The 25,109-nt window shown below is 49.3% G+C and overlaps 11 protein-coding genes across 11 annotated transcripts; 7 read left to right on the top strand and 4 right to left on the bottom strand.

The window, feature by feature from the left end:
- Nucleotides 1-951: 951 nt before the first annotated feature.
- Nucleotides 952-3,232, top strand: N7481_011796 (uncharacterized protein; the record flags this gene model as incomplete). Its single annotated transcript, XM_057271015.1, has 7 exons — nucleotides 952-1,267; nucleotides 1,329-1,624; nucleotides 1,683-1,757; nucleotides 1,812-2,039; nucleotides 2,092-2,574; nucleotides 2,627-2,931; nucleotides 2,980-3,232. The coding sequence occupies 7 exons, from the start codon at nucleotides 952-954 to the stop codon at nucleotides 3,230-3,232; spliced, it is 1,956 nt and encodes a 651-aa protein (XP_057118189.1).
- A 294-nt stretch (nucleotides 3,233-3,526) lies between these two features.
- On the bottom strand, nucleotides 3,527-5,387 carry N7481_011795 (putative allantoate permease of the major facilitator superfamily; the record flags this gene model as incomplete). The annotated part of the gene is made up of 5 exons (XM_057271014.1): nucleotides 3,527-3,791; nucleotides 3,860-4,041; nucleotides 4,099-4,330; nucleotides 4,389-4,798; nucleotides 4,857-5,387. The coding sequence occupies 5 exons, from the start codon at nucleotides 5,385-5,387 to the stop codon at nucleotides 3,527-3,529; spliced, it is 1,620 nt and encodes a 539-aa protein (XP_057118188.1).
- A 577-nt stretch (nucleotides 5,388-5,964) lies between these two features.
- On the bottom strand, nucleotides 5,965-7,819 carry N7481_011794 (NAD(P)/FAD-dependent oxidoreductase; the record flags this gene model as incomplete). The annotated part of the gene is made up of 8 exons (XM_057271013.1): nucleotides 5,965-6,108; nucleotides 6,166-6,258; nucleotides 6,320-6,535; nucleotides 6,585-6,832; nucleotides 6,882-7,449; nucleotides 7,516-7,616; nucleotides 7,680-7,724; nucleotides 7,786-7,819. 8 exons carry the CDS (start codon nucleotides 7,817-7,819, stop codon nucleotides 5,965-5,967), a joined length of 1,449 nt encoding a protein of 482 aa, XP_057118187.1.
- A 687-nt stretch (nucleotides 7,820-8,506) lies between these two features.
- On the top strand, nucleotides 8,507-10,466 carry N7481_011793 (MDR family MFS transporter; the record flags this gene model as incomplete). The annotated part of the gene is made up of 3 exons (XM_057271012.1): nucleotides 8,507-8,683; nucleotides 8,746-9,179; nucleotides 9,242-10,466. 3 exons carry the CDS (start codon nucleotides 8,507-8,509, stop codon nucleotides 10,464-10,466), a joined length of 1,836 nt encoding a protein of 611 aa, XP_057118186.1.
- Nucleotides 10,467-11,501: 1,035 nt separating this feature from the next.
- Nucleotides 11,502-12,847, bottom strand: gprD (the record flags this gene model as incomplete). The annotated part of the gene is made up of 2 exons (XM_057271011.1): nucleotides 11,502-12,212; nucleotides 12,278-12,847. The coding sequence occupies 2 exons, from the start codon at nucleotides 12,845-12,847 to the stop codon at nucleotides 11,502-11,504; spliced, it is 1,281 nt and encodes a 426-aa protein (XP_057118185.1).
- Nucleotides 12,848-15,019: 2,172 nt separating this feature from the next.
- Nucleotides 15,020-15,502, top strand: aspf13 (allergenic cerato-platanin Asp F13; the record flags this gene model as incomplete). The annotated part of the gene is made up of 1 exon (XM_057271010.1): nucleotides 15,020-15,502. One exon carries the CDS (start codon nucleotides 15,020-15,022, stop codon nucleotides 15,500-15,502), a length of 483 nt encoding a protein of 160 aa, XP_057118184.1.
- Nucleotides 15,503-15,732: 230 nt separating this feature from the next.
- N7481_011790 (NADPH-adrenodoxin reductase) lies at nucleotides 15,733-17,485 on the bottom strand (the record flags this gene model as incomplete). The annotated part of the gene is made up of 3 exons (XM_057271009.1): nucleotides 15,733-16,605; nucleotides 16,684-17,115; nucleotides 17,204-17,485. The coding sequence occupies 3 exons, from the start codon at nucleotides 17,483-17,485 to the stop codon at nucleotides 15,733-15,735; spliced, it is 1,587 nt and encodes a 528-aa protein (XP_057118183.1).
- A 377-nt stretch (nucleotides 17,486-17,862) lies between these two features.
- On the top strand, nucleotides 17,863-19,593 carry N7481_011789 (uncharacterized protein; the record flags this gene model as incomplete). The annotated part of the gene is made up of 3 exons (XM_057271008.1): nucleotides 17,863-18,036; nucleotides 18,099-18,287; nucleotides 18,343-19,593. The coding sequence occupies 3 exons, from the start codon at nucleotides 17,863-17,865 to the stop codon at nucleotides 19,591-19,593; spliced, it is 1,614 nt and encodes a 537-aa protein (XP_057118182.1).
- A 32-nt stretch (nucleotides 19,594-19,625) lies between these two features.
- N7481_011788 (uncharacterized protein) lies at nucleotides 19,626-20,141 on the top strand (the record flags this gene model as incomplete). Its single annotated transcript, XM_057271007.1, has 1 exon — nucleotides 19,626-20,141. One exon carries the CDS (start codon nucleotides 19,626-19,628, stop codon nucleotides 20,139-20,141), a length of 516 nt encoding a protein of 171 aa, XP_057118181.1.
- A 1,129-nt stretch (nucleotides 20,142-21,270) lies between these two features.
- Nucleotides 21,271-22,503, top strand: N7481_011787 (uncharacterized protein; the record flags this gene model as incomplete). The annotated part of the gene is made up of 1 exon (XM_057271006.1): nucleotides 21,271-22,503. One exon carries the CDS (start codon nucleotides 21,271-21,273, stop codon nucleotides 22,501-22,503), a length of 1,233 nt encoding a protein of 410 aa, XP_057118180.1.
- Nucleotides 22,504-23,073: 570 nt separating this feature from the next.
- On the top strand, nucleotides 23,074-24,769 carry N7481_011786 (uncharacterized protein; the record flags this gene model as incomplete). Its single annotated transcript, XM_057271005.1, has 2 exons — nucleotides 23,074-23,662; nucleotides 23,739-24,769. 2 exons carry the CDS (start codon nucleotides 23,074-23,076, stop codon nucleotides 24,767-24,769), a joined length of 1,620 nt encoding a protein of 539 aa, XP_057118179.1.
- Nucleotides 24,770-25,109: the final 340 nt, after the last annotated feature.

The raw sequence follows: 25,109 nt of genomic DNA, 5'->3' as shown, positions 1-25,109 counted from the left end.
CAGCGAGGACTGGAGTCATCGCGATGGCCTTGGCAAACAATAACTACTTTGAATCATGAAGATCCTCACTTGTGGCTGAAACCTTTCTACTTCCGATAAAACTGGGTCTTTCTTATTAGCTGACAACGTTTCAGGGAGAATGGCTCACTAGAGAGGATAGAATGAAAATCGATCCAAGCAATAACCATCTAGTTTAGCACTATGATTCAAGTAATTTTTAGCAATATGACTACTAGTATGCTTGCCTGTCTTTAGAAAATGCCCAAAAATCACACTTCTCTCCGAAGATAATATATTATTAGCCAGCTATTAAGATTTACATAATACCTCAGGTATACTAAGATTGCCAAGAGCTCCGCATTGCTAGTAAAATCTAACCCCCAAGTTCCTCGAGGGCGCGCAATTGAGCAGTTTTTCAGAAATCCTTCGCCTGTGGTTTCCACTCCACGACTCCGATTGACTTTTCTTTTCTCCGAAGAGCGTCGGATCTTGTATAAGTATGACCACCTAATTGGTTAGAATTACGCCGTTTGGTCAATTTGCGTCGGCAACGACCGCCAACGCTCAGGGGAACCAGGTCGCTCGTTATCTTCGCATGTGCCAAGTAAAACTGTCTGTTTAGCTCGGCCGATCTCTTTTAGTGATCCGATTTCGGCTTTGCTTAGTATGTATCTCAGAATTAGTCTCGGCATGGGATGGCAATTAAGTGTGAATATCCATCTACCTTGGGATACTAAGTGGATGAAGTCGGGGCCTCGGTAATTTCTAGGACCATACTAGTACTTCCAAGGTTTGCTCTTTTCTTTGCGTAACTATACACGGGTGGTTGGGTTAACTCTAGGCCGCAACCACAACCTGAGGCGAGAACTTTCCTTCCTCGCAAGTACCACCAGATTCTTATCCGCCAAGATATTCCATATCATTTCTCGCTTCCAGTGGCGTTGAGAAAACATGGCTGCATTCCTGAGGATGCAATCCGCTTCGGGCATAGTTATGCTGGTTTGTCTTTTCAGCGTACTTGCCTTCGCTACAGCTCTCGATAAAGGGAAGTTGGTCTCACTTGATGGAATAAATTACTGGGTAGGAGGTATTGCTGTGTCTAGGCTGCCATCGTCTGCAATAGTGAACTGGAATTGGACTGTTTCAGACATTGTCCCGTTGACCGTCATCCGGACAAACGCGACAACCTTCACCTCAGACAATCTCAAAGAAACCGTCGCTACATTCACGGCCTCCGATGATGTTTTTGGTCTTAGCTTCCTCGAAGGTATTTTGTTCGCCCACTCAGATTCTAAATATTACCTCCCCGATTCCTGACTTTTTCGCAGTTATCTTTCTTCAGTACGATGGCCAGGGCCAGGTCCAATTTGAGTCGGCTCTTGACTTACATTCGAAGATCCTTGGCAACAAGTTGACAATTATCTCTTCCGAGTATCAGCCTCAACCGCCTTTGGCGCAAGCCAATCTACAAAAGAGTCTACCGAATGGTCCATACTTTATCTCACCTAGGACTGGTGATATTTTCAAGGCGTTCCGACTTTACTCAGACCATCAACTGGCCTTTACCGAAGGAGCAGTCAGTGATGAGATGGGTGGCTTTGTATCTTTGCCAGCCGCAACAGAAGTAATTTATCACCCGGTCATCATCTAAATTAGTTACATCCACTAACTGTATCATTCAGGGAGCCATGACCAAGAGCATCGCCGTGCCGTCTAGGCTGTATTACACGCCTACCACCGATAGGCCACTCGCTGGGGTATGTGATATAAACAATAAAAATGTCCAAATGCATCTAACTGATTCGAAACAGCTTCGTTGTGGTGTCAAGGACATCTTCGATTTGAAGGGTCTACGGACTAGCGGGGGCAACCGAGCCTTCTATGATTTATATCCTGCCAGAAATACTACCAGCTCTGCTATTCAGCGTTTGATTGATGCAGGTGTGGTAATTGTTGGCAAAATGGGAACTGTTCAATTTGCTAATGGCGATAACCCCACGGCTGACTGGGTTGACTTTCACTGCCCCTTCAATCCGAGGGTAAGTGACACCAGGTAGCATGAAATTATATTCAAACTGACATTATTTGAAGGGCGATGGCTATCAAGCTCCAGGGGGCTCGTCATCCGGACCTGGTGCTGGCATTGCCTCATACGACTGGCTAGATATTGCCATTGGTAGCGATACAGGTGGCTCTATGAGAAATCCCGGAAGTCTGCAGGGTGTTTTCGCCAACCGGCCCTCAACTGGTGCAATTGATCTTGACCATGTTCTACCGCTATGTCATGATATTGACACCGTGGGAGTTTTTGCTCGCGATGCTGAGATATGGTCTACCACGATGCATGCATGGTATCCAAACTTCACCGATTATCAGAAGTACCCGACGAAAATATTTTATCAGAATTCTTCTTTTCCAGATGCAAACACCGACGCGGGCTCTTTACTCGAAGCTCTTGTTCAAAAGGTGGAGACATTTTTGGGAGCTCGGCGAGAATACGTGGATATTGCTACTCGATGGGAAGAAACACATCCGAACAACGCACCTAGCAACCTGACGGAACTTCTTAATACCGTAAGTATGCTTGATCTCGAATTCCTGATTCATTGCGCTAACATCCAGTAAGACATACGCTATTCTCACATCTGTTGGGCAGTATCGCTCTTTGGCTCTACCATTCTATGCAGATTACGCCGCGAAGCATAATGACCGCCAGCCATTCGTCAATCCCGGTCCGTTGAAGCGCTGGCAATGGGGTCAAGATAATGGTGGAGACTATGCTTATAACCTGGCGTTGAAAAACAAGACAATTTTTAGAATATGGTGGGAAGCCGAGGGGTATGGCAGGGCCGACCTGCACACTTGCTCCGAGGGTGTGTACGTCTATCCTTACAGCAAAGGCGAGACACAATATCGTAACGTCTACACCAGGTAGGTTCCAAGGCATAATTTTCCTCTCACATAGGCTAACACTTTCAGTGCACCCACGGAGCCACCTATGGGATTCAAGGATGGGCGCATATCAATCATGGCCGACGTCCCGGATTTTGTGGTTCCCGTGGGAGAGATACCCTACAACTCGACCGTGTCTTTCAGAACAGAGTACATGCCTGTCACGATGAGCTTTGTCGCTGCGCGTGGCTGTGATTTCATGTTGGCCAACCTTATTCGCGACTTACAGGCTGACAGCATTCTCAAGCCAGTCAGCACAGGCCCAAAGATGTACCCATAAATTCCTGAATTTTATCTTCCAAAACATCGAAGACTTGTTCTTTATAAGTTTCTAAATTTCAAATACGTTACATCGGAGAATTTTGATTTTACTAAATTCACGATGTCCCATGCTGCAGTAGTTACTAGTAGCAATGTTCAAAGGGGCGTCAGAAAAAGCAGCCAATATGTAAATTTTCTATTACTATCTAGCAACCCACCGATCCTCGCTATCCATTCATTTTACTTCCAAGTAAAATTCTCAATTGACCTATCCAGTGCCACTTAGGACACTCCCACCCAACTTATCTTAAACCTAAAGGGGGTAAATGAATTTCAGGTTCTGTCTGTCCGTGCGGTCCAGGTCACGATCACTAATTTTGACAATCTGGTTCCTCGTTTCAATAACTTCATCCTTGTCCGATTCAGAGTCGTTTTCGAAAAGAAGTTGCTGTCGCCGATTGTTTTCGCGCTGAAGGTAGAAGCGAATGACGATACACATAGCGGGGGATATAAGCCAAAATGCGGTCATGAAGGCCCACGGTAGGACATATCGAGGTTCGTATTTCGATTCCCAGAATCTAAAAAGATATTAAGATTTAGTTTGGAAATTTTAGCCTGGAAATCTCTCTCAGAATCTGGTACCCACTCTGGAGATATCATGTTGGCGACGGACGCAGCAACTATGCAAGATGTCATTAAAGTGAGCTTCTTGGTGTGCCCTGTCGTTGTAGTTCCCGCCCAGTTCAGCCCCAGCAAATAAGATGGCTTAAATGTTGAAATCTGGGTTCCCACAACTAGGGCGACCTTATTTGACCATGGGGCAGCGAGCTAGATATCGTGGTTTTAATAACCGAATCATATTGACATAATTTTGAGTTGACGTACCTCGATTATTCCGCCGATGAAGCATGGTATGTAAGATATTGCGCAGGTGTATCCGGTTCCCAATCGCGTACCATACAGCAGTGCAGCCGATGCGAGAATCAAAATTAATCCCCAAATGGGCTTGATAATATTGAATAGCGCGCTTTCTGCCGGTGTGAAGCCAAATCCAACGATGATCAAGGGTAGTTGCTGTGAAGTATTATTCGGAAGCTCATTGAAGAACATATGGAAGCTAAATACTACTAGTTAGAATGTCGCGCAAGGAATAAGCAGATCGAAGTGAGTCTTACATAAAAAGCCAACTCTTGAAATCAGCGAAAGACTCGCGAACTTGAGACCATCTGAATGTCGAATTGGACACACCGGCATGCGTCTCACGAATAATCTCGATAGTATGGACCTTCTCTTCGACTGAAAGCCACTTCGCATCGAGCGGGGAATTCGGAAGGAATATCAACAATGGCACAAATATCGCAAATGTAAGGACAGCACAGACGATGTGAAGCCACTTCCAAGAGGAAATGCTGCCAGCTAGCGATCCATTGCCGTCATCAACTATGAGCTTATAAGATATCATGGTCAACATAACATTGGCGAGACTCCCAAAGGCCCACCATAATAGCTGCACCCACGGACTCTTTTTCGGTGGGAAGAATGCTTGGTGGAGAACGGCGGTAGAAGGCACAATCTGTGATTCGGTCTATTCTTTTGTTATTTATCCATATTTATGTTATACTTGGGCTTGAGTCACAACATACCATCCCCAAAAGAAATCGCACTGCCATCATTTGCTTCCCCGTCTTGACAGCTGGATGGACACCCAATAGCAGAGCCCAGAGAAAGAGAGATCCAGTGATGAAGTATTTATGGCCCACTCGCTGTGATATCCAAGCACCAGGCCAAAGTGCAATAAGATATCCGGCATAAAACAACATAAAAAGCTGATTATACTCGTTCTTGGTCATTTTGACGTCGTTAAAAATACCCATTGTACTGGCGGATGAAAGGGTCGATTTATCCAAATGTATGAGGAATGAAATCCACCATGTTTGGATTAGGAGATACCAGAAGTTCTTGCGAATCAGCTTGCCTTCAAGCTCGGGTGTCAAAGGCCGGACATGGTCCTTGTTCGTGTTGTAGAAGTATGTTGTATCATCGGTGTCCTTTTGGTCAATGACCTTAGGTTGCTGGGACGTCCTGTGGGGTAAATCCGTCGCCTGTTCATGGTTACCCTCGCTCGATGAGGCCTGAATGGCGTTCGAAATATCGCTATTCTTCTCTCCCGACATTCTTTCGGTGTGCAGAGGATGCAAAATATTTTTGGGTCCTTTCTAGAAACCCTAAGTCTTTCAATTTATAATTTCGTGTCTACTAAAAAGCTCTCGGGAATTTCCGAGTATCAAAGCGCAGCGCCTCCAGGGTTCCCAGGGGCGCTGAAAACTCCTGGGCTTTTGGCCGGGTGCCGCGCTTGTGTCTTGGCTTCGGCCATCAAGCTCGGCCAACCTTTGCCAATCCTGAAACAAGATCCTCTGTGCGTTCTACCTTGTAAGAAGAAATCCAGCTGCCAAGATGTAGCAGTCTTTTGGCCCGTTCTTGGCTCTGTGATGCCAAGAAGCCTGTGTTGCATTGGAGGACCTTGATAGTTGATCGACACACATAATCACGAGATCTAGAGCATCAAATCGTGTGAGGCTGATTCTAATACGAAGCTAGTAGGTGGGAGATGGCCAGACAAGAGATTCAAGTTTGCTTTCAATCCCACAACAAGAAGAGATTTCGTATATTCTCTAATGTATACTAGTACTATATACTCTAAAGCTTCAAAATATCACTACGCTTGCATGTAGTATGGATAGACCGGGGTTCCTAGGAGGACGGCTTGGAAATGTTGCGAGATCCACCCGGTCCTTCTTCAAGGCCATTCTTTCGGGGTATATCGGGTCGCCACCTCCAAAAGGGGCGCATGTAAGACGTACTCTGGTCAAAATTCTCAAGTATATCCGCAGCATGCTTTAGTCAAAGCTATTAGCCGAAATCCCGCGCCAAGCTTCGATATTATTGACTCACCTTTCCAAGAATAGGTAGAAATTTGGCCCCATGGCCACTGCCACCTGTACAGACAAAGACAGATTTTTCCGCGTAATCCGGTACATAGTCAATCTATTGGGATGTCGTCAGTGGCAGGGAAATTGCGCCAAGTGTGAGTGATCTAGACACTTACCACGAAGGAATTGTCCAATGAGTCCGTATACCAGCAGAGCTTGGCAGAGTAAAATGGGACGGTGTTGAACTCCGGCAAAAAAACAGATACAAACTGCCTAATAGCATAGTCGGCTTGCTCTTGTAGCGAGTGGCATTCCTTTGGCGGAAGAGGCACTGACCACTGACCATCCTGAGTGAAGGGCGTACCGTCAGGAGCAGGTTTGAAGTTGGTGAACTGAGGATCTTGTTAACAACAATTCTTCGAACCATTTCAAATCACTCACCTTCAATCCACGATAACCGATCTTGAGAAGACCCTCAAGGGTACGGGGCAGCACATATATGCTACCCGTATCTTTTCCGTTGGGATCTCGAGAAGTACTCTTCCATGTTAAAACTGGGAACTTTTCAGGGGAGTACTTGTCCCAGAGCTCCTTGTCGCTCGGGTCAATCTTGAAAATAGCCAGACTTCCCGCGGAAGATTCTAGATGGTAGCTCAAGTCGGGAAGAATTTGCGTGGAAAAGGACCCAGCTATTTGCAATCAGAATTATAGTACCATAGACAGGCTTCTGTTCCTTACCAGCAACCACAACAACGTCGGCCTTGTGAGTAACACCATCCTTCGTTTTCAATCCAATAACTTTCGCTTTTCCGGGCTCGGTTGCACTAGGCTCTTTAACCAGCGAATCTACAGCGCCAGTCTTCTGCCCAAACAAAAAACGAACGCCTTTGGACGCTGCGACATTCTGATAATGAGCACATGCGTTACTGCACCTCACGAAACCAGCCAGAGAGTCAAGCACAGCTTCATAAGAGCTGGTTGGAGAGGAATCCGGGATTGCGATATCGAGTAGCTTATCCTTCCATCCTAAACGAGCTGCGCGTTGTTGGTCTTCGGCGCTACTCTTCACGAACTGCGCATCTCGGAAACCGTCACGCTCCATGTTTGCCAATGTTTCTTTTTCCAACTCTTCCAGGTGGTCCGACGGCTGCACTCGCAACATTCCGCTGTTGACAAAAATCTTCTTCTCCTCTGAATCGGAGGCCTCTTGTGAATAGCCGCGTTTCTCATCCTCTGAAATCCAAAGCTTCCGCCCTTCCATGGCAAGGCGCTGATAATGAAGCTCCTTCCCGTAAGATGCGCGGAACTAGAATTGAGATTGCTTTCAGCGTCCGATCACGAATGCGTAGTGTTCTCCTTCCTGTGGCCTTACGATTTTGTTGTGATCCACCGATGCAGCTTGTATCTCGTCATCGTTTGCATCATAGGAGTTCTGATCATAGTCATATCTCTCAAACACGGTCACTTGGTGATCTGAAAATTCATCGATAAGTCAACAGCTGTTTCAGCACCACTATCCATTCAAGGAATGCTTACCTCGGTCGCGCAGGGCCACTGCCAGTGAGAGACCGAATATGCCCGCTGTACATAATCAGCAATTCTCTCCCCGAAGATGTTGTCTTTGATATTAAGATACACTCACCTCCAATAATTGCGACCGAATTTGGTTCCGACATTGTGTTCTTGTTCGAGAAAGAGTGATGCGATTAGGAAATGGGAATGGAAATGGGGTGATCGCGATCGTCCCCGCCTTTAAGTACCCTAACTACGGAGTACGGCTAACCCTACTCCAACTCCCCGCAGCGACGGAGCCAAAAGAGTTCAAGTTGGCTCCCAGGGTCCCTTCAGTTCCTACATTCTGCTACTTTGACACGGGAGCTGCCTTGGGCTTGTACTAGTATTGCTTTATCTATATTTTATTTTTCAAGTGGAATACACATAATCAATTTCACCAGCTCGTGGGAAGCCTGCAGTTTTGAGGGGCTCATACTCGTACGATTGATTGATGTATAGAAAGTTGCCAAAAGCGGCATCTCTTAAGCTAGAATCCTTTTTAAATAAGAGGACATAATATTGTTCTATTCTGGGATATTTATTTTATTTGTTCATGAGAAAGAAAGGGGCCATTCGGGTGTGGTTGACTCCTTCTCGGGGTCTACAAAATAGTTCGGCGCCGAAGTAACATAAGGCTAGTCCTTCTCGGCGCCGAAGAATCTTTCGATCCCCGAGAAGGAATCAACAGCAGCAATATAAGACTAGGAGTTCCAAGGTTCCAATATATAAATTTCTGACTATCAATTTGAGTCGGCCCAAATTGAGTAGCATTCAATTTTTTCCCATCGCATCATACTCAAATAATCACCATGCACAACACACAACAATCAAAACAAGGAGACACTCCCTCAGATCAGCCCAATGATAAATTCGGTGCAGACGAAGATACTACGAGTAATAGCGAGCCTCAACTTCAATCAATCACGGGAGTTCGACTTATCTTGATTGTGGTTGCCCTTTTGAGTGCTATGTTTCTCGTCGCGCTGGTCAGTCACGTTTCTCTGCCGCTCGAGATTTCCAACCACAAACTAAATCAATTCTCGAATAGGACCGAACAATCATTGCAACCGCTGTCCCTGCTATTTCCGATAAATTCCATGCCATAGGCGATATCGGCTGGTACGCCAGCGCCTATCTCTTAACCAGCAGCGCGACACAACTTCTCTGGGGTCGACTATATACCTTCTACTCGACCAAGGCACTGTTTTTGGCAGCAGTGGCTATCTTTGAGGTCGGGTCCGCTGTCTGTGGAGCAGCACCTAGCTCCACTGCATTTATTGTTGGTCGAGCTATTGCTGGAATTGGATCAGCGGGCATCCAGAATGGTGCCACGGTCATCATCACCCAAGTAATGCCTCTGCACAAACGGCCTCTATTTATCGGTCTTATGGGGTCGATATTTGGAATATCTGCCGTCATTGGCCCTCTCCTTGGCGGTGCTTTTACCGATCGAGTGACATGGCGATGGTGCTTCTACATCAAGTGAGTGATTATCTTCTGCCCGGTGCCACCCTAGCCCAATACACAAACTGACTTGTTATCAGCCTTCCCATCGGGGGAGTCACCCTTCTCATCATTTTCTTGTTCCTTCGTATACCATCTCTCTCCACGACAACAACACTCAAGCGCCAACTGATTCGTCTGGACCCATTGGGCACAGCCCTCTTCCTCCCATGCGTGATCTGTTTCCTCCTAGCCCTGCAATGGGGCGGCACAACCTACAGCTGGAGCAATGGACGCATAATCGCTCTATTCGTCGTGGCAGGAGTTCTCTTCATCGCCTTTGCAATCGTTCAAACATGGCGCAAAGAAGACGCGACTATCCCCCCACGGATTATCAAACAGCGCAGCATCGCCTGCGCCGCCGCGTACACCTCACTTATTTACGGAGCTATGGTCGCCATGCTCTACACCCTTCCACTCTGGTTCCAGGGTGTGAAAGGCACTAGTGCCGTTCAATCAGGCATCGACAATATTCCAATGGTTCTGGCCCTCGTCGTCGCCAGTATTATCAGCGGCAAGATCATTGCAACCGTGGGGCAGTATGTGCCGTTCATGTTCGTTGCAGCACTGCTCATGGCAGCAGGTGCTGGCATGATAAGTACTTTCAAAGTCAACACTGGCCATGCAGCCTGGATTGGTTACCAGGTTCTTTTCGGTCTCGGCTTAGGATGCGGGATGCAACAGCCCACGATGGCCGCCCAAGTCGTTCTCCCTCAAGCGGACGTTTCAGTTGGTGTCGCATTGATGTTTCTGTTCCAATCACTCGGTGGTGCGATCTGGGTCGCTGTCAGCCAGAATCTCTATACAAATTACCTGGTTAAGACATTGCCCGATATTTCCGGTGTCAATGCATCTGCCATTCTTCAAGCAGGTGCAACTGGACTCGCAGATATCGTGCCAAAAGACAAACTCAGCGCCGTGTTGGTAGTCTACAACACCGCCCTCCGCAACGCATACTTCGTACCAGTGGCACTTGCCTGCGTCTCAGTACTTCCAGCACTAGGAATGGAATGGCGCAACGTCAAAAAGGAGAGTGAGCGCCGGGAGGCGGAGAAAACTATCAACAGAGGAGAAATCGCGAGCGCAGCAAGCACATCGTCCCGAGTGAGCGAGAGAAGCACACATAGTTTTACGTTCTTGCGTCATATGTATAAGCACATAACAGAGCAGACTGAGCCTCATTACTCCTCCGGGGCAAATTTTCAAAAATCTCCATTAATTACCGGCCGCGCATGCATGACATTATTCTCCTCCCCGAACCCCTAGATTTCCATGGTATACATAGTTCAAGTAACTCCACCAGATCGACATACAGAAGGCAAAATCAGCCTTGGAACCTTTCAAGCAATGAAAATCTCTCTGCCCTGTAATGATATTCATGAATTATTGTAATTGTCCTCCGTAAGTGTGTAATTAATCATATGAATAATCACGGCTAGCCGAGCCGCCGACCATCACCGATTTCCAAATTCAGAATGTGGGCCACGACCATAGTAAAGATACCCGCGGAGATGAAGATCTACCAAATGTAACCAGGAGGCGCTCGTATTCACAAGCGCCTCCAAGCCGCATTACGCTTATATTGGTGTGCTCCATATAACCTCATTTGAGAATGCTCTAGAATTTTTCGGCTGCAGGGGGAAATGGGGGCAAACGGTGACCTCCGGGAGGTTTGTGCACCCTAGACCGACCCACATATCCACCCAGCCCACCAGCTAAGCAACAACTACTCCGTAGTTACTCCGTAATAGATTCACAACCCACCCACCTCGTATAGTGGGAAAAAGACGGGAGGGGTGGGAGCTGGTTGGTGGATTTGTTCGTCGGGGCTCTTCTGCCATAACCCTGACTGCCGGAATGATCCCGAATTTTGGAACGTAATGGTGCCATTCTGCAGAAGTTTATTTGGTCAGGTCAGGGGTAAGTACTCCGTAGAGTATACTCGTACAGTAGTTAGCCATGTGCAAACTAGTAGTTATATCTCTATGTACATGTGAAAGTCTCCACTGTAAACTCAAGTCGTCTTTCTAAAGGGGAATCTCCTAACGATTATTTGCATAGTTGTGTACGAGGACGAGTACTTGCTGTAGTTACTTTAGTTAGTAGATGGTGTATAAAGATTATCAAACATAAGGATCGTGTATTATGTAGAGAAGATTTAGTCCGTGGCAGACAGCTGCCTCATTAAGTACAGGGCCAAAGGGGTATTAATCATATATACAAAAATCAAAAGGCCCTGTCCAAGGTAGAAATATCTTGCATCATCCATTCCATTCACCCCAACTCCATTCAATTCAACTCCTAAAGGCTCCGGCGCACACTTTGTTCGGCAGACTCGCTTGGGGCAGGCTCGTGGGAAATTTCAATAGTAGTCTCTTGGTACACGCCATTGAAATTATTCATTTCGATATCGTTCTTTGGGACGATATCCTCGGTTGAATCCTCGAACGGACTCTTGTGCGCATCCCTATCAATGTTATGGACACCAGGCCGAAGTCGCGAGCCCAAGCGAGAACTCATCAATCCTCCGCGTTTGGACTTTCTCGAGCGGGACCCGTTGGCGTTGGTTGTGATCTGTGTCTGCCATTGAGAGTCGGTGTTATTGTCGTAGTTGCGGTCGGTGGTGCTGTGTTCGGTATCGATGAGGAGGTGGCGACGGGTCAGCGTGTAGACTACCACGTCCATGAAACCAGAGAGCGCCATCAAACAACCGGCAATACCGAAGTAGGTTTTGCTCGGAGAGTCACCCCGGGCTGTGGCCATACGACCGGCGGCGAGGGGTAGTGATAGAACCAGGTAGACCAATGGGTAGATAACCATATAAATGACGACTCGGTTCAATCGGTGCAAGCTTTCTTGTTGGCCACGGCGGAGCATCTTTGCTTGCGCCATCCGGCGGCGGAGATAGAAGAACATGATGGCGTAGAGAGCGATAGTGCCGAACTCGGAGAGGAAAATCCAGATATAGTGGCCCCAGAGGCGTTCGTCTTCGTTTTCGGGGCTCAACCAACACTATGAAAGGGGAGAGGTCAGTAAGTTATCATAAGAAGGACAAAACTCGTGGGTATTGTACGTACCCAGTTGGCTTCTGAGATGACAAAAGCCTCTTTGCCGTAGAGGCCAACAGGAATGAATCCCAAAACCAGAATGAACATCCACAATGCGACAACACAGTAAGCGAAGATATTGAATGGTAACTGTCTACCACGCATCACCACTGCACCAGTATGCAGCGCAATAGAAAGAACGAACAGCCCACTACCGGGGTCACCCGTCTGAACCCACCATCCCTGCAAGTAGCAGGCCGGTTCGCCAAAGTGAACACCACCCCGGGATGCCCAGTAAAGACTGATGGTAAAGGCAATAGCCTGTTGCAGATCGGCGAGTAGGAGATTGTAAATGAGAACGACGTATTGGTTCTGGCCGAGCGGGCTTTTATAATAACGCTGCCAGTAAATGAACCGATAGGTAAGGAATGACAAGAGGCCGAAGGTAGAGCATAGTGAGAAGAGGGCAATTACTCCCATTGCAATAAAGAGTGACCGATCGCTACCCTCAAGAGGAGCTTCATCACGAAACTCCCAGCGACGGGCAAGAGAGCCATCACCCCCAGCAGTAGACAAAGAACGAAGAACGTGACCAAGCATCACGAGGCACGGATGCGGAGAGAGATCCGAGGAAAGAAAAGCGAGCGGACAGGGGGGGGAGAGAAAGACTTTGTATCAGAAGCCAGAAAGGCTTTGAGAATCGGCACACATGGATTTCAGGGCTTCGGCTTGAACCGTATCCCATGCTCCACCGACTTGCGCAGTCAGGAAGCTTCTTTTGGGAACGTCGATCGGCCAAGCCAGTGGGTGATCCTGTCAATTGTTCTCCGTATTGATGCTCGTACGAAGCATACACCAGGTACGAAGCAGATCCCTGGTTCCCATCTGACAAAGTGGGCGTACTATTTGGCGGGCAGTGGAGAGCGCAAGTACCATATACTCCATCCAGGAAAGAGAATGAGGCTGAGTGCATGGGATCGGGGGCATGGCAGCTGGGTCCCTGCCGAGAATCCACACCATTGAGCGGTGCGATGGAAAATAATCATGAGTTCCAAGGTTTGCCCAAAAACGGGGCGTCAATCAAAGAGTCGAACGGGACAGCCTAAGCTCCGACGGTGCAAATCAAGCATCGGGGGATTGTCTACTCCGTACGTACATGTTCTTGTGGAGTGGGCAGATGAACCGGATTCTGACCTGGTGGGTTCTCCGTTTGTATTGGGCGTACCGACCCACCTCAAAATGTGGGAGGCGAGATGCTCACAGATGTCCAGGGGGGGCAAAGTATACGAGTGTTATGGAGTACTCCGTACATGATCCTGATTTGATAGTATGGTGAGCGAGGAAGAAGAGAGGGGAGCTCCCTTCCGACCGCGTGGCAACCCCAGGTACTTTCATTCCTGAAGTTTAAGTTGCACATGAAGGTGGGTATACCGGCCAACGTGCAGGGGCGAAGAGGCAAACATGCCGATCTAACGATGAACCTGCGTTTGCGAGGGTTCAAATAGACGCCGATCCCGCCATTCTTGAATCTCCGAATCGCTGGGAGAACTCCGATGAGCCTAGGGGGGGGCAATATCATCGGCGGAGTCCATATTTTCGCCAGCAGCCCGGATCATCAGAGGATCAGAGTGGGTGCTTGGTGGGGACGTGAAGTTCGATGGGCACGAACCAAATGGAAATTGAATGATTACTCGTATCGTTGTTGACTCGGTCCGACCTATTGGACTAGGGACGGGATCCTTCAATCAATAGGGGCTGGGGTACATAGATGGTATGGTGTGGTGTGGTGTGATTGGTCGGGGCAGTAACCGAGTGCGTGGAGAAGAGAATCCTAAACTTAAAGCCCTGGGGCAAAAGGTTATCAATCTTGGCGGCAGTAATATATTTGGAAAGGGATGAGAGGAGAGTATGGCGGTATTACTAATGTATTTCAAGATCGAGTTTATCTCTCTTAACTTAAGGCTGTTCTGCAACAAGCACGTCTCCGTGGCGCAATTGGCTAGCGCGTTCGACTGTTAATCGAGAGGTTGGAAGTTCGAGCCTTCCCGGGGACGTCTCTTTTTCTTTTTGTCTTTTTATCCTTTTATCTTTTTGCCCCTCTTGATACTATTTATTATATACATAGTGCTAGGGTTTATTTTTGTTACATTGTGCTTTTTATTTTGATGTAAGATCAGATCATGCCAATGCTTCTTAAGGTCCCTTCCCCAATTGATATACCAACCTGACTCAGCCCATTGTGGAATCCCTAAATGCAACCTTGCTCACCTCACTTTATTCACCTACCTCGCCTCACCTTACTGTGACATTCTTAAGAAAACCGGGTTTGATAGCCCGGTGGACCCTGCAGAAGATCTTCACACCACATGATATTCCCCTCTCCGGAAAAACATAGTTAAGGCCTCGCTTTGAGTATGTCTCACTCTTCTCCCGTCCACACCCGCTGCGCCCCGCGGTGAATACCCTGTTGCATCGGGCTTGATAACCACCTGGGCACAATTGCGGTCAGGTCAGCTGTTGAGTCTGTAATGTCCCGCCTTATGTCTAAGACCTGCACCGGTGCTAGATGCACTAGGCCGCAGCTAGACAGGAATAGAAGTCATACATCGTATACACCTGGGCATCGTGATGCTCCGCTCAAGGATATATAAATGGGCAATGTATACCAGGCCATATTGATAGAACCATCAACCTCATTTTCTCTCCCGAGTCACACTATCAAAACCGCAAAACCAATATAGACATTCTTCAAGTTCTCTATATCTTCTCATTATGAAGTACTTCACCGCCATCACCGTCGCCCTCATGGCCTCCCTCCAACTCACCGGCGCCGCCCCAGCACCCCAACCCGAGGCCGAGGCCGACCTCTTCACCCGCGCAATCTCAGTGTCCGTCTCCTATGACCCCAAGTTTGACGTCTCGGGCTCCTCTCTCAACACAGTCGCCTGCTCGGACGGCACCAACGGTCTCGTGAGCAAATACCCGACCTTCGGCAATCTGCCCACCTTCCCCCGCATCGGAGGTGCACCCACAATCGCCGGGTGGAACAGTCCCAACTGTGGCAACTGCTACTCGCTGCACTACAAGAGTGGCAAGGTCGACAAGACCATTAAGGTCCTCGCCATCGATGCCGCACCTGGTGGTTTTAATATCGGTAAGCAGGCTATGAACCTGCTCACCAACAATCAGGCTGAGGCATTGGGCCGTGTCACGGCTACCTACACCCTGCTCGCGGATAGTGAGTGTGGAATGTAGAGACCCCAAGGCCTCCAAGGTTTCAATGGATAAGACAAGGCTGGGTCGAATCGACGATAGCTATGAATAGATCCGAGTCTACGATAATGCATGGATGAGACATGGCGGGGAAGTCGGGAGGAAAGAATGCTGGAAAGGCAGAGTGTTCTACAAAACCACCAAAAAATATCTACCAACCGCCTACTAGTAATATACATAGCCATACATACTACAACATGTACAAGAATGAATCAAAGTACTTGCAGCATATCTTCGACCCTCCCAAATTTATCCCGAACTTTACCCTTTTGTAAACCGCGCTCGCGCTCCACTGCATCAATGCGCTGCCAATCCTTCCAAGACGTGGGGCGCAGACCGCGGCGCTCGGCCTCATCTTTGACCCCGTCCCAGCCGAGACCAGTACTATCCCGAGGTGCATGCAGGAGGGAACCTGGAGAAGAAGCATGACTAGCCAGGTCTTGCATTATGGTATCCGCCGTCGTGAAGGCATCCGTCATAGTCGATGCGATCACGCCCGTAGGCCCACGCTTGACCCAACCCGCACAGTACAGACCAGGTAAGTGGGTAATAATAGAGCCATCCGGTAATTTTTGCGGTTCCCCGGACCCCGAGAGGCTCTTTACGCGGCCGAATCCGTCGTTGGCGATCACGCCGCGCTGGGTATCGAATTGGATGCCTAGATCTTCCAGGCCCGGGAGGGGGAGAGACTTGTAGCCGACGCTACGGAAGAAGACGCTGGCGGGAAGATTGACCATGGCGGGTTTCCCGCTGGAGAGGTATTTCGGCGTTACCTTGGAGGTTGGATTATACGGGTCTGAGGGGTCGAGCTCATTGCGGGAGAATTTGGCATGGGTGAGGTGGTAGGGGTGAATGGGCGACCAGTGGAGGGAGTCGGGAGAGAGAAGGAAGTCAAGGGACCAGGATTTGGGGGATGTTTTGGGATCATTCGCGGAACCTTTGGCTAGTAGTTGCATTAGGCGTTTCTGTGCGCGGGGGAGGGCGTTGATGACTGATTCGGGTGGGAAGACATCTTTCGCGATCGGATCGAAGGAGACGGATGGGAGTTGGAGGAGTTCACGGACTTCTTTGATCGTGAAAGATGCCTATAGCAGAATTGGAAAAAAAAAGTAAGAATTAAGTTGGCAATTGCTGTTGGATGCAGACATCTGCTAATTACTCACCTGTAGTGGCCCTCGACGGCCAACCACCCGTACTCGCTTGATTGTACTCTTGGAAAGCTTCTCCAAAGCATAGTCGGCGATATCGGTAGACCGGAGAGCTTCAACATCGGAAAGCAGGATCCGGGCAACATCGAGCGCAACATTGCCCTGTCCGATCACCACGGCTTCTTCCCCGGTCAAATCGGGGTCAAGATCCCGGTGCTCGGGCAAGCCATTGTACCACCCGACAAAGGCCCGGGCAGAGTGAACACTGCGGGTGGCCTTCTCCCCAGGAATACCTAGCTCTTTATCCTTTGACGCGCCGTATGCGAAGAGGATAACGTCGTAGTGTGGTTTGAGGGCGGATAGAGGGAGGTCGTTGCCGAGCTTAATGTTACCGACGAAGTTGAAGCGTGGAGAGGTGGCAACCTCGGTGAATTTGTCTTCGCAGTTCTAATCGATTTTTTTATATTAGCTAAATTATCTTTATAGCTAGAGGATCCATGGCCCCTCTTGGGACCTTCGACTGCCGAGCGCTCACCTTGACCTCGGGATGGTCCGGAGCCACGCCGTATCGTGCTAAGCCAAAGGGCACCGGAAGCTTTTCGTACATGTCGACCGTCGCTTCGGCATGTTTACTCAAAAGACGTGCAGCCGCATAGAAGCCGGCCGGACCAGATCCCACAATGGCGACGCGGGCAGGTCGGTTTGCGGTGGCATTGCTGCTTAGCCGCCGAGCGGAGAAGGGTACCACTTTGGACCAGAGGGAGCGCCGGGCCAGCTGCACAGTGCATTGTGTACAGACAAAGGCACGGTCCAGCATGGTTAGTGCGGGGTGCAGAAGAAAGCCTGTGCTGTATGAAATTGTTGAGTTGAGCAGTCACCTTCGCAGCTCCGCGGGCAATTCCCAGGGTTGATGATTGCCCCGATCTGATATGGCTTATCGTGATTCACGTGATTACAATCGCACTTATCCCGGATCGGCCAATCAAACATCCGGGCCGCGATCGCCGGCTTAACACTAGTCCGTATTAGGAATAGCGGGATCTGTTGGCTCGGCAACGGCGCAAAGCATCAAGAGGGTAGCGCAGCCTCAAGTGTCAACTGTCAGATCACATCCCCCCCATTCCGAGTCTCATTCCTCCACATTCTCACATTCCCTTCTCGCGTGGTCTTCCACGGGTGCTTCCAGTCGCTACCATGGGGAGATCGTCGCCTCCGTTCATTTACGATCGTCAATCGACCTACAGTTTCCATGGACCCACCGATCACGGCTTCAACCCCAAGGCTGTGACGCAAGCGAGCCGGATTCGCGCGCCGCAGAGGGAAAAACCCAATGGCCCTTTGGTCAACTTCAATCGACACCCAGATACGGTATGCGCGCGAATCAATGAACCCAGCTTCATAGTTAATCGCAGTACTGACAATATGAATAGTGGGGCAGCTTCGAGAGCAAGTCAACATGGACTCCCATGAGTCCAAACACTAAGAAACACGTCAAGTGGGCTCGTGGAACCCAGCTGGGGCTGCGTGCAGTCACTCTACTCGGTGCTCTGGCATCGCTTTTCTTCTCCATTGTCATCAAGAATGCTGCTACGACTATCATTTGGATCATGAGGGCGGGCGTGAGTGTCCACCAACTTAGGCTCCACAATGCGATCGCTAACTCCAAATACATAGCCTATCGTTGCCACTCTGCATACAATCTACGGCATCTATCATTTCTCGCGCTCCCCTATCAACCGCCCTCCTGCTTCGCAAGCCAGTTACGGAATCTTCGCCTCGACCCTTGACGCTGGGCTGATCCCATTCTACGTGTTTACTGCCTTTGTCGCCCGCCAAGAATATACCCAAGATGCGTACCACTGGAGTACCCTTTTGGATAACAACGTCGGCATGATCGTGCCAATTACCCAGGCAACTTTCATTTGCGCTCTCGTCAATGGGGGATTGCACCTCATCTCGTTCGGTGTATCGATATTCTTGGCTGTTATGTTCCGAAGGATCTCTCACTTGCCACCGGATATGAACCCACTGGAAGACAACCTCACTGCCCGTCCTCGCAGAACCCGCAAGGATATTGATATCGGCGAGAAGCACATGAGCTCATCCACCTTGAACTCCGAGGATCCACTCATTGGTTCTCCACGGACGGTGGCATTCATGCATACGCGTGGTGACTCTGGTGACTCAGCTTACCAGTCTGGTGATTTTATGAGTGATAAACGTCAATCGCATGTCTCTGTTCAGCCTCATCGTCTCTCGCAATTCGAGCCGTCGAGTCCCGAGATGCTTTTCCAGCACCCTGCTAGTCAGCCGTATGATCTGACCGCCGATGTGCCAGCTCCTGAGTATGATGTACCGGCGCCTGAGTATCGGAATGTTGCGAGGCACTCTGCTGAGGTTGTGAATCCTGGTGCTCAGATGCGCCACATGACATCCCGCGCTGCCGACCGGTCAAACAATATCAGTCCCCTCTCGGACAACTGGGTCGCCTACTCAGAGCGCACAGTGTCACCGATGGATGAAAACCAACAGCAGAACAACGAGAATGACCTTCGACAGTCTTCCTCAGTCTACAGCAGACGTACTAACTCGACTGCTACATCCAACGGTGGCTTCCGGGACTGGTTCGCATATGGTCAGAAACCTGCTAGCATTGGAAGCGTGATCCCTGAAGATACCCGAGGCGAGTATGCTGAACTGGCAATCCATGAATACTACGGCAACGAAGAGGACAAGGAGCAAGACCTGGGTGAAACACGTTTCAACATATTCCCTGACCCCGAAGAGCACGACCATGATAATCTAGACGATGAGAACTCGAAGGATCTGCCTTTCAACCCGCTCATGCTGAACCCCCCCGACCCCCCCAACCCATCCTTACTGAGAAGCCCGAGGATACCGACCCTGTCCGACGCTATGCTCTGAGCGACAACCCGAATCTTACAAACAACCAGACAATGGCCCCACAACAACCTGGATCCACCGACTCCACCCCTACCAAGGGCCGCTTCTACGGAGACCTCGAAGAGGAGGGTATGCCTGGTGTAGACATGTCCCGCAACATTAGCAATCAACAGCCCATGACCCGTCAGCCAACAAAGCTCACCAAGAAGAAGAGCAAGAAGATGTCCGCTTATCAATCTCTCAAGAAAGACGACAGCGGCGATGAGGGCTATCTGACGAGCCGCTCAGCGGCAATGTCGGAGGGTGATCGCAAGGGACGTGTCGTCAGTAACTCCGGTGCAGACACAGCCCGAGCCGGTATTGGCGCTAGTGTTGGTGCCTCCTTATCTTCCTATGGTAGCTATATCGCCGGCCTGGGCGTTGGTCGTCGTCGCGACGTGAGTGGTAAAATTGCCGAGGAGGGACGTGGCAGCCAGCCCATCGAGGAGACTCCAAGTCCGAATCAGCAACAGAGCCAAGGAGCCTCACCGACCCGGGCTGCCGGATGGGCGAGATTTGCCGGACTATGATGAAGAGACGGAACCAAATGGATTGGAAATATGAATGGGAATTGGATATCCAAGGGACTATGTTTTGGTTTGTTTTATTTACTGGGATCGGAGTTTTCACCATGTTTCTATGAATGGTGGCATGTAGCGAGCTCTTTCTTTTACTTCTATTGGGCTTGTTTAGCGGCCTTTTTTGATTTCCTTGGGCTGGGCCAAGGATAGCCAGCCTTTTCTTTTCGATGTTGATCTTATGTTTTTGTATCTATGAGACAATTCAAGACTTTCAATAATTATTGTGCCTCTGGGAAACATTCCCAAACTGAATGGATATCTGAGTTGTATATTGAGATAGTATACTCGTAGTCTACAGGCCACAAAATTCTGCTTGAAATAAGTAACTCCTAGCCAATTGAAAGGCTGAGCCGCAAAACCGCCAACGCCATGTTAAATAGTGTTCTGGCCGCCCTAGTCTCCAACTTCTTTTGACAGACTAGGGCAGTCAACAAGGGGCACCGGATACTAGTTAGTATACAACTATAGCCTGACCACCCTGTGCTTATGGAGTGCTGTTAACCTGAGCCTGCCTGCTATTGAACTGGCTATTTAATTGACTATTAAGTTCTGCCTAATAAACCTACTATGCCTATATTGTATGGGCCGCTTACATATTCGGAAGTGCTTATTGTTCCCAGGTAAGGCTAGTAGGCACCAAATTCGAACTTCTGGGCCTATTTTGTACAGCCGCTCCCATATTGAGAAGTTCAACAACTTATTGTTCCTGAATCGATGGAAGCCTAGGCAGCACTGGATTCTACATTCACTGTTATTTTGCCCGATACTCAAACCACACTTCCTACATTTCTACTCCTATTTCTACTTTCACACTTTCACACTTTTACACTTCCACACTTCAACTTCAACTTCAACTTCAACTTCAACTTCAACTTCCATTCCCACTTTCACTTCAACTTCCACCGACACACCTGGGTAGGTTTTCCACTTCTCTCACTTCCACTTCATCAACTTCATCTATTCCATCTATTTCCATCTCATCCCTTCTCTCACTTCCACTTCATCTACTTCATCTACTTCATCTATTCCATCTATCTCCAACTGATCTCTTCTCTCACTGCCAGTTCACCTTGTCAAAATGAACCCATCCTCCAGACCTTCTAAGCCTCCAAAGCTTGCTTCTCCGGCCCCGGCCCCGACCTCCCCTACGTCCCCGACCTCTCCGACCTCTTCCACCTCCCTGACGTCCCCGATATCAAAGATTCCGCTTCCACAGCTGAAGCAGAGAATCGAGCTTGCGATAAATGCCCGCCACAATGGATACACTACTGCCAGCGCCATAATCGTGTACTGGGAAGACGACAACACAGGTGCCGAAGTTGATGCTCAAGCACTGGAGAAAGCTTTCAACGATCTACTCGGGATCAAGACGACAATGTGGAAAATCCTGGATACGAATCTATTGCCAACTATGTCTCTCAAATCAAACGTCGCGCAGATGATTTTGCAGGATCACTCCACTGGAAATCCCCTTCAGACGCTTTTCATTTTTGCGTATGTCGGTCACGGTGATATAATTACCATCGGGGGCAGGTCGGAACGCGTTTTCAAAAGCCTAAAGCCTGGCAGACACATTGTGTGGAACAACATTCACGGCGTTATGGATGACGCCTACACCAGCACCCTCGCTATTCTCGATTGCTGCAAATCAGGTCTCGGAGGAGTAACGAACCCCTCTGCACCGGCGGTTCAAGTTCTGGCGGCCTGCCAAGCATCTGAGCAAGCCCGTGGCCGGGGTATTCCTCGAGCCACCACCTTCACACAAAGACTTGTCGGCCAGCTTGACTGGGCGAAAAAGTTCAAAGAGCCATTTATCAATACGGAAACACTGTTCCAGAGATTGCAACTCACCAGATCCTCGGACTCGCCAACCCCATGTCTGCAGCAAAATGGAGGACTTAAGCCAATCTTGCTGAATTTCAAGAAGAAACCAGCACCCCGAAGCCCCTCCCCATCCCGCATCCCTCGACCGAAGCTCCCAAAGCCCGACGCTCAACATGTCCTCGTCAAGCTTACGCTCACAGGCCCCGAAGCCGAGAACATAGAAGATTTCGACAATTTTATCAGACGCTTGCCAGCACCCTTTCACGTGCGCCTGGTCGACGCGTTCAAGAGCAGTTCATCTCTGGTGATCATGCGGATGCGGTGGGAGACTTGGGCTAGACTATCGACTGTGCTGGATTTAGATCCAATCGGAGTGGTTACTGGAGACTCTTTGCTGCGCGGGACTGCCTCAGCCCCGGCCCCCGAGGTCCCTCAAGTGGGAGAAAACATGCCCTTTCGCCCGGGACCCAGCAAGGAAAGTTACTGAGAACTGCGGTTTAGGTGTCGCTTCATGATGTTCTTGTTAGTTGGCAGCTCTCCCTAGCTTCCTCTCTCCCCTCTCCACCACCTTGCTCAATCAGTCAATCAGTCAATTAGTCAATTAGTCAGTCAGTCAGTCAATCAATCAATCAATTCTTCAATCAATTCTTCCCGTCGCACTTACTACTGCGTTCGGTGACAGCGGGAAAACTTCCCGATGGAGTACGGCACTCCATAAGCGCAGGGTGGCCAGTGGACGTATATGTAGTCGATAGGTATTTTACAGTTTGACTGTTCTCATCTCTGCCTTCTAATCGCAAACTAGTAGCTACCTGAGATAGAGTAGATTAGCCAATCTATCCCTTCTGAGGTAGCTACTAGTAGTAAGTGGTTGTACTCCACTCTGGTGACATGATTGGACGAGATATACGAAACAGCTTCATATAGCTTCTTCAGGAGTAAATTTCGGCGTGGTTCCGCATCTTTCGCTACTGAAGGACGCTAACGCTTCCGCATCGCCTGCCGCTACAATGCCTGTCTCTCGCCATCCTCACCAACGACCACCACGATCAAGATCATGGGTTTCTGTTTCTGGCGCCGCACTTTCAGCCTGACGGCGACAGCTTTGGCTGTGGTGGCTGCAGAGCCCACACATCGACCCGGGCCCGCTTCTCCCAGAGCTAACCTCGATCAGGGAGTCGTCAAGGGATTTGTCCAGAATGATACCGATGTCTTTTTGGGTATCCCCTTTGCCAAGACCACCGCTGGCGAGAACCGCTGGAAGGCTCCGAAGCCCATTGAATCATTCCACAATGGTCACTTTGAGGCCACTGCATACGGACCATCGTGTGCCCAGGCCATGTCTGGCACAGCAATCACTGACCAGAGTGAGGACTGCCTTAGTCTCAACATCTGGGCTCCGCGCCAGGGAGTCGATCTTCCCGTCTTTGTCTATATTTACGGCGGCGCCATGGTCACCGGTGGCAGCAGCAACGCTCAGTGGCAAGGACACAACTTTGCTCGAGATGGTGTTATTTATGTGAATCTCAATTATCGCGAGAGTATATATGCCTCACCCAATGCACCTGAACTCCAGGGAGAGTCACAGAACTTCGGAATCCTGGACGTGGAGTTAGCTTTGGAGTGGATTCACGACAACATCGAGGGCAAGTTTTCCATTTCTTGCTTAACCCCCCCCCTGACATATTCATATTTATGGCCTCCAACTAACCTAATCAATAGCTTTTGGTGGCGATAAATCGCGCATCGTACTGGGTGGGCATTCATCAGGCGGAGTGCACGTTGACCACTACCTCTGGAATCACCCAGACACCTTCCTGGCCGGTGCAATCGAGATGTCTGCCAACGCCCAATCTGGCCCTGCCATTGCACCAGTGGGTGTGGCGCTGAAGCAGGTGGTGCAAGAAATGCTGGATGCCGGGTTGAGTCTGGACTGCACGGCTGAAGACTACACTCTGGACTGCCTGCGTGCTGCAGACACTTACGCTTTCCAGACGACCTCTTTCAACTCGACCTTGAACACCTGGTTCTCACCGTCGGTGGACAATATAACCCGCTTCTCCAACTATGCCGATCGTTTTTCCAAAGGCCACTACCCAACATCGTTGCCACTGATTGTCGGTAATTCCGACCAGGAGGGCAAGATATTCGGCTACGTTTACGGCAGTGAGAACACCAATTTCTCCTCCTGGATCCGTACCTTCGACGCAGATCTTGCCTTTGTACCCACGGACGAGCTCCTAGGTGCCTACAACGAAACCGACTACGACTCGATCTCTCTGATGAGTGGCGCCTCATACGGCGACGCGCGTTTCCTCTGCGCGATAGATTACCTACTGGACTTGCGCTCCAGCAAACAACCTACCTGGATCTATCGCTGGTTCGGAAATTACTCGAACGTGCTGCCAATTCCCAATCTCGGACCCTCGCATGGTAGCGAGGTTCCCTTTTTTCATGGCGGCAATGAGTGCTTCTCGCTGTTAGACGGTGTTACCGATGCCGAACAGCAGCTAGCAGACTACATGCACCATTGGTTTGCCGAGTGGATTAAGAACCCGAGTGCTGGGCCTGGCTGGGCGCAGGCTCGACCGGTTAATGGTCCTCTGGCACGAGTTGGTGTACCTGGGCATGAAGAGAAGCTCGTGATGGGCAAGACTGGCATGTATAATAGTCGCTGCCAGAAGGTTTACAAGCCTAACTATCCTAAGTACCCAGTGGTGCAGAACCCTGTGCTGCTGGCTGAGAGTCATTGAGAGGGGGAGGGAGAGCGCGATAGAGATAGAATCTAGTCATTTTTTTAATAGAATTTATAGAAAGTTTGATTTAGTCCCAAAGTTATTAGTAATTCTTATTTCCCATCCAATCAAGGACCACTGTACGTGTGTCATGCAGCATGGGGTAGATAGAAGATCCGTGATGCATACTAGCCCTGGAGTAGTTACTATCCAATTCCGGAGAAAAGACTTTGTTGGTAGCTGACCACATACGATCCCTACTAGTAACGTGATTTATATGCGAGCCGTGTTTCCAAGCGAGCTGTGAAGCACGAAAATACTAGTAAAGCCATTCTAAAGTTATCTTGTTCTGGGACTT

Source organism: Penicillium waksmanii (assembly GCF_028829765.1).
Source record: "Penicillium waksmanii strain IBT 27052 chromosome Unknown utg000009l:1.0-4314994.0:1.0-4318279.0, whole genome shotgun sequence".
Lineage (NCBI taxonomy): Eukaryota > Fungi > Ascomycota > Eurotiomycetes > Eurotiales > Aspergillaceae > Penicillium > Penicillium waksmanii.
The sequence above is the reverse complement of the archived record's forward strand: the minus strand, read 5'-3'. Positions and strand labels throughout refer to the sequence as shown.